The 12,723-nt window shown below is 45.9% G+C and overlaps 1 protein-coding gene across 1 annotated transcript in view; it reads right to left on the bottom strand.

Moving 5' to 3' along the window:
• The window catches only part of LOC122387050 (respirasome Complex Assembly Factor 1-like), a 35,413-nt gene extending 27,331 nt beyond the window's left edge, over positions 1 to 8,082 (bottom strand). The window contains exons 1-3 of the mRNA XM_043376849.1: positions 8,029 to 8,082; positions 7,544 to 7,785; positions 5,563 to 5,587 (exon numbers count right to left, since the gene is read on the bottom strand). Coding sequence (XP_043232784.1) covers positions 5,563 to 5,587; positions 7,544 to 7,785; positions 8,029 to 8,082 — 321 coding nt within the window. The remainder of the gene's footprint in view (positions 1 to 5,562; positions 5,588 to 7,543; positions 7,786 to 8,028) is intronic.
• Positions 8,083 to 12,723: the final 4,641 nt, after the last annotated feature.

Below are 12,723 nucleotides of genomic sequence, written 5' to 3' on the forward strand. Positions count from 1 at the left end.
GCTCATCAAGTTTACCGTGAGAACTGTCAGTACACAACTCCGCTTCAACTTCAGCTATTCTATTCATCAGTGCCGTCTCTTCCTTCCTAATTTGGCGACTCCTGTGTATACTATAAGAGATTGTCCCCGTTCGCAGATTCAGTATAAGTACCTCCCACAACTGCGCATCACTGATAGTAAACTCAATCTCCGTCATATTATTGCCGATGAAGTCGATGCTGTATACCGGCAAGGCATATTGCAACACAGTCTGCTTAATGGTTCGCTTTATCTTCTCAATGTATGCCGAGTCCCGCAAAAGCGATTTGTTAAACTTGAAATACCCTCTCCCACGCGTCTGATCATTCAAGTTTAACTTCATAGTTATCATTGAGTGGTCTGTACGATATCCTGGTACTATGTTGCACTCTAAAATGAATGGGGACAGATATTCCGATGCTAGAAAGTAGTCAAGCCTGGCTTGTTTGAGTGCCGGTCTCCTCACTCTCCAAGTATATCTCCTCGCCTCTTTGTGCATCTCACGGAACACATCAAGCATGCTATTGTCTTGCATAAGCTGAAGTACTTTTGTTCTTGCTCTCACGTTATTCTCACGACTGTAATTAAATGTGTCGAGTTCCCAATCCAGAGCTACATTTAAATCGCCTGCAATGAGTACTGGCGTGTTCTCTCCAGCAAGTTCAAAACAAAAGTTTTCTACTGTTTCAAAGAAATCGGGTCTGTCAGTGTTCGGACCGTATACATTTGCTATTATCATTTCAAAAGATTGATTAATTTCTACTTTCACGATCAAATAGTTGCCATATTCGTCAGCAACTACTGTCCCGAATTTAACATCTATAGGGGAGAGTGGGGCAAAGCGGCCACCCTAACGTTTCTAACGATGCCGACGCTTGATTTTTAAACTTGGAAAGATTCTTTCTATACCAATGTGATCCCTATTAAATTGTCTTTTATTCCAACTGCGTTTCATTTCCAAAGGCGTTCACATATGGGAGATATTGACAAAACTTTAAACCTATAGCATATTGGCCACTTTGCCCCATCCCTGAGGCAAAGCGGCCACTGGCGACTTCTCAAGTCCCGATATGAGAAACAGAATAGTTGCCTCATGCACGACTAGGGTGTTTGATGGTGACAAGGTTTAAGGGAAGATGGATGTTTACTTTGTTATCTTCCCACCTATTGCTAAACAAAGAAATAATTTTCTTGGAAAAACATTTAATTGCATAATTTGGTAACTCATGTAACCGAAAAGTGGCCAAGATGAATGCATGACGACACATTTGAATATAAATAATGTTTTTATCCAGATGGAAACAACTTATGGCTAATTGGGGGCTGGCCACTTTGCCCCGGCCGCTTTGCCCCGCGCATACCGTCCGAGACCAAAATATTCCAGCTCAGCTATTAGTGGGGTAAAAAGCATTAAAATTGGTAGAAGGCATGTACGATAACCACGCAATGCATGGACAAAAACGCTTATAAAAATTCCAAACGGTTATGGAATAAAATAACATTTAAAAATTGTAAACATAATTGGTAACCTGGCAAGAAATGCTTTTCCGTGTTTCACAGAACAATGGCGATGGGCCTGAAACCCCGGTCTGGCTCATTCGAACGACCGCAAAGAGAAGTATAATTGGAAATCATAAATTGGAACTGACGCCAGCTGTGGAGGGCTAAAACGATGGATGGCCGCTTTGCCCCGGGTGGCCGCTTTGCCCCACTCTCCCCTATTTTTTGTCAAAATGGCCAAACCCCTAGCATTATGTGTATGAGGTGCAATAACGATATCTGATCCCCACATGTTTCTAAACGAATTTATCCTATCCTGAGCACAATGCACATCTTGCAGCAGGAAGAGATTATAATCGAGTTTCCTCAGATAATTGAACACATCCTTCCTTTTGCGATATTCCCCTATGCCCCTACAATTGACCGAACAAACGTTCACACTCGACATAGTGCACACCTATCACTCATCATGGGCACTGGAAATAAATGCACGGTTCTCTTTGAGCAAAAAAACAAACAAACAAACACAATATAAACGGCATACATTGCTGCTATCACGCACCACACCTGCAATGGCGTACCGTTCTGACTCTGACAGCTACAGCTCTGACAGCTACAGCTTAAAGGTAGTGTGCCACCTTTGAAAGATTTCCCATTTTATTTTTCCTAGGATAAGAAGCTTCTGTTTTTACCTAATATCGCAAAAAAAAATCAAAAATGGGCCTGGAATAGTGCCTTTTTCGCCTAAAAGTTTATCGGTTTTTAGATATGTATAACAACTGTAGTGGGCTCACCTGCAAACAGGCGTCGGGCAACAATCGCGAATGCGGCGCACTTGTGACAATAAGCAAAGGTCATTATAGTGTTACGACCATACGACGTACGGGGATGAGTTATCAGCTGTCTAATCGTAGACAACACAATGTCGAGCCTTAAACTGTAAGCCCGTATTGGTATTGTTTCTTTTATTTGGCTGTCGAACATTATTTATGGTTTGAAATATGATTTTATGCAAAATAATTGATATGAAAAAGCCGTCTTATAAGTTATAACCCCATTTCACCACACGCAAGTGGCAGAAATGACAATGATCAGCTGACGCATTTTTCTTGGCCGAAGTCAGAGCGCGCAGCCCGACGCACCACCACCGCACCACAAAGTATGAGCAGAAGCCGCGCCCAAGGCCAGGGCCCCGGTAACGTGAGGTAGCCGAGTCGGGGCAGCGTGCGCTGACCCAAGCCGGGGCCGCAACTTTGGGCGCGGTCTACCGCATCCCCGCGGGCAGCCCCGGGCTATCACATGACACCGGGAGGACGCGCGGCTCCGGCTTGGGTCAGTGCACGCTGCCCTGACTCGGCTACCTCACGTTACCGGGGTCCTGGCTTTGGGCGTGGTCTACCGCACCACCTAACAGGAGTGTTCGAAACCGCAGGAGCTGATGATGAACGGGTTTATCGAAACTTGATTGGATGAGCATATCGGTAATAGCGATTTCAGTGTGTGCATTTATTGTTCATAGTGGTGTGAAATGTGGTTGGGGTACGACCGACAACCCGTCGGGGCGAATTTCGCACTGGGGTACTCAAAATTTGAAGAATTTAAGACGTTTCGATGAGTTTTGAAGGTATGGATAAGTTCTAAAAATCCGGTTCTCCTTATCTGGGCCATTAACTCCATACGGTCCAAGAAAGCTGGCACACTACCTTTAACCCTCGCCCGCATATGGGGGGGGGTTGCCACCCCCCCCCCCCCCCCCAGGTAGTCTTTCTGCTCTGCACTCAACATTTTTAGAGCTAGAGAGCTGATTTTTGGTATAGCTGCTCCTCTATCCTTTCTTGATGTCCACTAAAAATTTCAAGTTTCTGTGATTTTTGGTTTCGGAGTTATGACCTTGTTTGTCAGGTCATGTCATGACCCAAATGGCCAATTCTCAACATCTTGCGTTTGCCATGGGCCTTGTGAGCTTTTGACACCTTGATTTCGGCCTTTTTTGCCAGTCTTACCTTCCACCTATCATGGAACATGTTGTTCGACGATGTACAGGGGTCAAGGTCAGGGTCAAGGTCAACCTAGGTCATCTAAGATAATTGCGTTTTAGGCAAGCTGAATTTACTTTTTGTGAAGTTTTTGCCTGCATTTTTGGTAAAAGCTTCTCAGATCATGATTTCATGTAATATGGACACAAAAACAATCGGTGCACACATCAGTATACACACAGACACACACAGACATACAAACACATATAACTGACCTTGACCTAACTTGACCTGAAATGACCTCAGCAGCAAAAATCTGGTCGGGTAGTGTGACAAAGAGGTTCTAGCTGGCTTGGCACCAGAAAACGGCATCGTCATCGGTAGGGGAGAGTGGGGAAAGATGCCCAGGGTTTGACTATGTCATATATTATTCGAAAATGACGATCGGAAAGCCAAAACTTGGAGTTTCAACGGAAGCCGGCATCATTTTTCTCCAAAAATATCACTCTTTCGTGCCTGAAACATGATAAATTTTTTTGCTATTAAGCATTTTCCTGAAGAAGTGAAAGGGGGCATCTTACCCCACAGGGTGGAAAAGACGCCCCCTGGCGTTGGGTAAGATGCCCCCTGCACTATAAGTGACAAAAATAGGCACGTGAATCGCCTGAACGAATCAGTAGTCCCTTCGAGCCTGCAGTAGACACCAAACGTCATCGTAAGGGCCCTGAAAAGTAGTCGTAAGGGGCTTCAGGGGTCATCATTAGGGCCATCATAGTCCAGCGCGGCCAAACAAGCCTCCGTGGTGGCGTTCGGAGACCACTGTGGGGCCCTTATATGGTCTTCATGATGCTTGAGGGCCCTCGAGCCCATCGTGGGGACCTCAGATGCCAGCGCGGCCCGTGGAGCCAACGTGGGAGCCCTCAAAGGATGTCGTGAGGGGCCCTGGAGCCAATAATGGGGCCCACAGAGGCCGTCGTGACGGCTCTCAGAGTCAGATGCCGCCCAAAAAGTCGCTGTGTGGGTCGAGAGACCGGCATGGGGAGCACCCGACCGTACTGGACTCTCAATACTCCCAGATCGGCTTTTGTCTCTCATCACAAGTATGTAATAAATGATTTGACGGGCTGCTTGAAGGACAGCCTATGGATTTAGGGGGGCGTCTTTCCCCATCAGGACAGGGGGCATCTTACCCCAAGGTACCGAAGTAACATTAAATCAGCACAATTTGTTAGCCATAAAACTACACCCTGAAACAAACTGTTTGGGACACAGTACACGCATGTCAATGTATCACGACTATAGCAAGGGACGCAAAAATTGTCTACCTTCTTTGATATTTACAATGTTTTGACGCCAAAATATTTTTTGAAAGCAGCAAATAAAAAACATGCAATCACCAGCCAGCCGTTGCCCAACTGAGCTTCGCAAATTTTTGTGCAGTTAACAAGGCAGGCTTCCGCTTTACGCTAAGAACATTAATTTCCAGGTTCGATTCTTTGTTTCCCCGCTAGAGGGGGTGGGGCGTCTTTCCCACCCTGGGCATCTTACCCCACTCTCCCCTATATGATAAGCAGCGCACTTGATATCCAACGGTGACCCAAAACAGCAACATTTTTTAGTTTGACCTGACCTGGAAGGTCAATGACTGACCTGAGAAGGTAAAATCGGGTATCATTGGATTCGTCTCTTCCCAAAGAATCTTTTTGGTCTTTACCGCTAAGCTCTATCTCCAACAGGAACGAAACGGCGCGGGGGGTGGCAACCCCCCCCCCCCCCCCATGTGCGTTCTAGGATGGGAAAATGGCATGTGCGGGCGAGGGTTAAGCCCTCGTAGCGTTTCCCAGTCATCCACTCGCACATTGTACCCATGCCTTTTCTCCTTCAGAAAGATCGAACCCTGACGTGTAAACGTCGTGTAAATTTTCTGCTGCTTTTTCAGAGACAAACATTCCATGAAAATCTCCTGTCGGTAGTGTGTGAGTGACTCTGACACGTATAACTCACTACCACGACTGTTGTGACGGAGATTCAGCCTACCGCTATATACCGTCCCGCACTGAGCCCGTACCTGACTTGACAAAGCGACACCAGATCTTGTCCCGCGAACGCACACAGCCGCTATTTGAGTTCGGAAGTGGCCAAAATGCGATAACCCGTTAACCAGTTGACATTTTGCCAAGCAATTTTTATTGTATGTGAAGTCAACCGTAAGGTCACATATGGGAACGTATGAGCATCCATGCTGATACATCATTGCCGTAAAAAAAAATATTTTTGCTCGTAATTTGCGGATGACGGGTATATCCCATAACGTGGGTGACTCGGGAGGGGATTCTGCATAGCTTCCCTGCTGTCTCCGAAACTACTCGTTCAATAATAAAAGTTCAAACGGCTTCTGATAGGAATAGCTGACAAACGAAACCTAACTTTGTCACAAAAGGTCATGGAAAGGTCATGGGTCACAAAAGGTCATGGAAAAGGTCATGGAAGGAAATGTATACATTTTTAAGGTCATGCGACACATCTTTAATGGTCCATTTCGGCAAAAGCATCTAAAAATGATTTCATCTGGGTCGTCCGATTCGAAACTATTTCCATTCGACAAATGAAGGTCAGGTCACGGCGAGGTCAGAGAGGCAAAATTTTGAAGTTGAACATTCTCAACAAAAAAGATGTGCATCGGATGCAATTTGAGCTCTGGAACACGATGATGCTATTCGTTTTGGTTTTCGATGTCAAGAACGTACTGAAATTGCCTTTGCAATATCGAAAATTATGATTAACCGACTACGGTAAAATGCAAAAGCCGATAACATAGCCATTTCTGAAGATATCTGACTGAAACTTTCCAAAAGCAATGCAAATGTTACATACAAAAACCAATAAGGTTCATTCTGGTCGATGGCTGCTCCCCAAAACTCTGAATCTTATCAACCATATCGGACATTCTTACGATGTTCTGTTGGCTGGATGTCTTTTTGCTTTATTGAATTTGATCAGATTACATTCAGTTAAGACGACGTACATTTATTGGTCACCAGAAAGTATACCCACGGTGACTATAAATAGTACCGTGGTACCGAAATAGTAGTAATAGTATATAAATAGTAATAATAGTATATAAATAGTAAATACACCTTTTTGCACTCAAAATAGACATCTTTTCATTCAATTTCGGCGAATTGCATTCAATTTTAGCGATCTCTCTATTCGAAGCAAATGAGAGATCGCTAAAATTGAATGCAATTCGCCGAAATTGAATGAAAAGATGCCTATTTTGAGTGCAAAAAGGTGTAGTAGAGTATACCCACAAGTCAATCGACAATCGACAACCAACAAATGCAATCGACACGAGCGTCGAGCACCCCTCAGCACAAGCAACTGCTGGGAGCGATTAGACGGACCGCGCTCCTCTCTCGCAGCTGATTGGTCAGCTGCAGAACCGCACGGACGTCAGCTGCACGGCCGCCGCCCGGCCGACCTGATCGGGGTCGGCCGGGCGGCGACCTAGCGTCACTAAAACTGCAATAACTTTTGCCGGCAGTGTGATGCCGACCTAATTTTTTCAGCAAATGAATCACAATTGTACGGTATATGTTATGTACGTTGTCTCGATGTGAAGCACGCTGTGCGTTTTTTGGTAGGCCTATGTAAATATTGAAATCCTCAAGCCCTTCTGCTTTGTGCAAGTGTGCAATAATTAGCTTACAATAACTGAGTGGGAAGTTTTTTAGATGCACTTTTGCTATCAATGGATTCCGCACATTTTCCCCTTTCAGCTGATATCTTACTTACGCATGTTCAAGCAAAGAATATGACAGGAGACTCGTCAACATTTACATGAAAATCGCAGCACAAGTTCGGTCTCACGGAGCAAAACAGAACGGTGTACTTTGGGAGCCCACCAATCTGTGCCAGAATGAGTAATATTTTTTCTGGATGAGATTTTATACAGTCTGATCAATTTACGACCAGGAAATGTGAGAAAATCACGCTTTAAAATTTGTCGAAAATTAGGGTATTGGCCACTTCTGAACCCAGATAGCGACTGTGTGGAACGGTGTGCTCTGTCGATGTCGCTGGTCTGCATGTTCAGTCCAGGAAACGTCGAGTTGAGCAGCGTCACCACCGTCGCCTCCACGTCTTCTGGTTGCTGGTGGTTCGTCGGTGTCTCCGCCGCTTGGACGACGTTGCTGTCCAGCTGCGTCGACACGTCGATCACCGCCCCCGCGTAGCTGCCGGGCCGGCCCTGTCGACCGTCAGCTGACTCCTCGGTCGCGGCCTCTCCCGCCTGCCCCGCCCCATCAGCTGATCATGTACCCCCGGACCCCGCCCCGCCGGCCGGCGAGCGCCAGCAAGCGCCCGCGGCGGGCGTCTGGCTGGGATGGCCCGGCGATAGCGCATGCGCGGCGTCCCCGCCCGCCTGCGGTCCGGTCACCGGCCGCGCCGCCCTTCGTGGAGGTGCAGATTTTGTAACCGCCGGCCCGGAGAGGATGAGGGTGGGCAGCCGAGAGATGACTTCATTTGCATGTACTTGCTCTTGAAGTGCATGGCACATTTTCTCTGATGCTTTTAACCTCGCATTCATGCTTTCTAATTCCTCGTCCTTCCTGTTTGTGTGCTCTTCTAGGTCTCTTATCCTCTCCTTGAGCGATCTCAACTCCGTTTTCATCATATCTGCGATGCCTTGAAATTCATCCCTCAGCTTAGAAAAATCTGCCATCTGCCGTTCAAGCAATTCTTTTAGCTCAGACACTCCAGTGTCAGCTGACTCACCCGACGTTTTCCGGCGCCTTTTCTGAGGGCTTGCGCTCCTTGGCTGCAGTTCCTGAATCCTTTGTTGTATGAGGCCTCTTCCTCTTCCTCCTGGTGGCGCCATTCCCTCACTTGAAAAACAGCACAGCTGGAGCACACGCAACATTGCGATTTGTCTATCAGAAAATCACTTAACGTCCATTGTAAGCACGGTACTCGCGGACCCCGTCTCACACAGCGAGCGCGTGCGCGGAGCGCCCCGCCCACACGTCCGGCCGCCACCAGGCGCACACCGCAACTCAATATGGATGTAGCGTTGATTAGCGTAGTTATTTAGCGAATCGTGGGTTTAATGTTCCTTTCTTGTCCTGTATCCTGTATGTCCGGCATGAAATATCTAACAGCAGTGGCTAACAGTCTGCAGGCTAGCAAAAATGCCTTAGGGCAAGGTTTATTTACGTCTTCGGTTGGGGTAAAACAAGGCGCAGCAAACAGCTGTTCCCTTTTCACTTTCTATATCAACAGTACGGTCAGAGCCATAAAGACGTTTGGACCTGACGGTTTTCTCAGTAACACCCATTCGCTGCTATTCATGGACGATACAGTTGTCTTAGCCACATCCAGAGATGCCATGAAACAAAAGCTAGCACTATTGCACCGCGAAGTTGGCACCATTAGAATGGAAATACACCCGCAGAAGTCAAAGTTTATGGCGATTAACGCAGGGGACACTGTTCCTTTTGTTTTCGATAACGTATCCATCAGTCACACAGATGAGTACATTTATCTTGGAACACCAATCAGCAATGCAACTTTGCGTAATCAAGTCAAAGCCCACATAGATTTTAAGCGCAGTCATTTAGTGAAATTTTCCGCGTTTTTAAAGAAAAACAAAGACGCGCCATTTCCTGTCAAGGAGATGGTATTCAAAAGTGCTCTCTGTAGTGCAATACTGTATGGCTGTGAAAGCTGGCTTTGCAACGATTTTAAGCATGCCTCGACGGCGGTATTGTCCGCGGAAAAACAGCTATTGTCAGTCAGGAATCAGACAAGCAGTGACCTTGTTCACGCAGAGTTGGGATACCCAGACTTAAAGACAGTGGTTAAAGAGAACCAAATTAAATTTCTAGGAAAGCTGACATCACGAGATGATTTCGAGGGCAGTCCCGCCCAGTTAGCCATGCATTTATCAGTGCCGTCGGGCTCACAAGCTGGCCGTTATGTCAACTCCCTACAAACGGAAGAAATCGGGTCACTTAGAGAAAGAAACATGGAAACCTTACGCTGTAAAATTTTAGAATCAACATCGACGCGAATGACAACATACCGTGAGTTTAATCAGAATGTCGCGCGACACCGTATGTATGAGGCAAATGTACCTGAAAACGAGCGCATCGCTTTTACAAGAATCCGTTTAGGTTCACACAGGTTAAAAATAGAAACGGGGAGGTGGTCGCGCATACCAGAGACAGAAAGGCTGTGCACGTGCGGGTCAGTGCAAACAGAGAAACATGTACTTTTAGACTGCCCAGAATCAAATTCACTTCGAGAACATTTCCCCAGATTAAATTTTTCCGGTCTAACTGTCCTTATGGATGCACACCCTTTAGATCTCGCAAGGCTATGTAAGAACATTCTTGAAAAGTATGATTCATAATATGTATTTAGATTGTGCTTCGCCATGTCCGCGGTGCTCATATTGTATTTTGTTATTTTAATGGACACGTTTTCACTCGAGTTTTATCCTTTTTATGTATATTTTTAGTGTATTGCATTATGTATAGAATTTTGTATTTTATGTATTGTGTGTATTTTATCAAGAGTGCAGTGTCAATAAACTATCTATCTATCTATCTATCATGCGCATTTTCGTAGATATAAGTATTTGGTGTGACATCATTGAGAATCTGTTGTCTCCCGTGCTTAAATCCAAACTCAAAGCTCACAAAATCACACAGCATACAATTTCACCGTCCTAAGCTGACCATCTAGTCTAAGTGAACTTTGTATTAAACGCAGTATCTGGGGAGCTTTCCTACGATAAGGGACAGTAATATGACATGACGATGCATTCCATTAATATCGCACATTATATTCTGCTGTCTGATTGCTTACTTTGTAAAGGTAACAGACAACGTAACCTTGTTTTCATGGATAATTGATACATATTTCATTCAAAAAAAAAAAAATGAAATGCGCCTCTTTTGGACGAAAGACATTATAAACACTCCCAAACACCACATTACAAGTGGTTTAGACACACTGAACATGAAAATGGTGTCCGTGACCCTTGTTTATGCCCTGAGGTCATCTTAGGTCACGAATGGTATCTAACAGTTTTTCGCAAATAACTTTTGATAGAGGCATGCTAGAGCGATGAAAACGCCGTAGATGTGTTCAGCTCGACGATACGGATCGACTGATATGCAACATGACCCTTTCCGGTCAGGTCATGACCTTGACCTGAGGTCAAATTTTCAAGTTGACCATTCAAGGTCAAGTTATAGTTCATTCGATGCGTCTGGACGAGAGGAACACGATGCCGGTGAAAGTAAGCTCGTACAAGACTTGGGTCAAAAGTTATTGCAGAAAAACTGTTTCCGAAAAAAATCGGCTATTTTTGCAGTTTTTGCCCCCTGCAGACAAAACCGTTGACGTTAGGTCAAATCTGAGAGTATTACTCAGAAAGGGCGTTAACCCCCGCCCGCACATGCCATTTTCCCATCCTAGAACGCACATGGGGGGGGGTTGCCACCCCCCCCCCGCGCCATTTCGTTCCTGTTGGAGATAGAGCTTAGCAGTAAAGACCAAAAAGATTCTTTGGGAAGAGACAAATCCAATGATACCCAGTTTTACCTTCTCAGGTCAGTCATTGACCTTCCAGGTCAGGTCAAACTAAAAAATGTTGCGGTTTTGGGTCCCCGTTGGATATCAAGTGCGCTGCTTATCAAATACCGATGACGATGCTGTTTTCTGGTGCCAAGCCAGCTAGAACCTCTTTGTCACACTATCCGACCAGAATTTTGATGCTGAGGTCATTTCAGGTCAAGTTAGGTCAAGGTCAACTATATGTGTTTGTATGTCTGTGTGTGTCTGTGTGTATACTGATGTGTGCACCGATTGTTTTTGGGTCCATATCACATGAAATCATGATCTGAGAAGCTTTTACCAAAAATGCAGTCAAAAAACTTCACAAAAAGTAAATTCAGCTTGCCTGAAACGCAATTATCTTAGATGACCTAGGTTGACCTTGACCCTGACCTTGACCCCTGTACATCGTCGAACAACATGTTCCATGATAGGTGGGAGGTAAGACTGGCAAAAAAGGCCGAAATCAGGGTGTCAAAAGCTCACAAGGCCCATGGCAAACGCAAGATGTTGAGAATTGGCCATTTGGGTCATGACATGACCTGAAAAACAAGGTCATATCTCCGAAACCAAAAATCACAGAAACTTGAAATTTTCAGTGGACATCAAGAAAGGATAGACGAGCAGCTATACGAAAAATCAGCCTTCTAGCTCTAAAAATGTTGAGTGCAGAGCAGAAAGACTGCCTGGGGGGGTGGCAACCACCCCCCCCCCCCCATGTGCGGGCGAGGGTTAATAGGGCTATCGAATGCGCTTTTTCGCGGCGCTTTAGCTCTATTGGTTCCCGAGTTATGCGTTGGCTTCTTGGAAATTTTCGACATTCGACCTGGAAATCGGCGAAATTTTGCCTTCAATGACCTCTGGTGACCTGACCTTTGACCTGAACAAAAAATTGACGGAAGTGATTTCGTCATTATTTTTGACGCTCTTTCGAACGCCGCCTTCCGCGTATCCTTACGTGGCCCAGGAGCCGAGTTACAAGGGGGGGGGGTGTTCAAACACCCCCCCCCCCCCCCGGGCAGGGCGTGGAAATCCAGGACCCCCAGCCGGGCGCGGGTTAATTGAAGGTGTTCCGCCGCTACTGATGACGACTTATTTGCACAAGTCTAATATGTCTGGACCTGGGCCGCTTGTAACTGCACTATGACGGAGTGGGGTGCACAATGACGAATATCGTGCCGCGATTCAATGCCTACAGGGTGGAAAGTAATTACGCGAACATGTATTTTCTTACAATTTTGACCGTCAGTGGAGCATTTTTATGAGTACGGGCTGTCATGGAACATAATTGGTCGTGTTTGTTGTCGCCCCATCTACCAAAAGTGACCTAACTTTGAACAATGACCTGGAAGGTCTTAAACACCTCTCGACTTAAAATGGTGCAGACACCATACGCTGCACAAGACCGAAATGGGCAAATAGCTCAATTTGGAGCTGCCAGGGAAAGCGTTTGTGATTATTTTCGCTGGACTGGCGGAGAAGGGATTCGTAGCGGTCTCAGCACCAGCATTGCACAATTATACGTTTTTTTAAACATAATAACACTTGAGAGGACTTAAAAAGCAAAGCCGTCCGCGGCAGCAACCCCTCGGCGAATTCTGTCGCC

Source organism: Amphibalanus amphitrite, unplaced genomic scaffold (assembly GCF_019059575.1).
Source record: "Amphibalanus amphitrite isolate SeventyFive unplaced genomic scaffold, NRLGWU_Aamphi_draft 000272F_arrow, whole genome shotgun sequence".
Classification (NCBI taxonomy): Eukaryota; Metazoa; Arthropoda; class Thecostraca; order Balanomorpha; family Balanidae; genus Amphibalanus; species Amphibalanus amphitrite.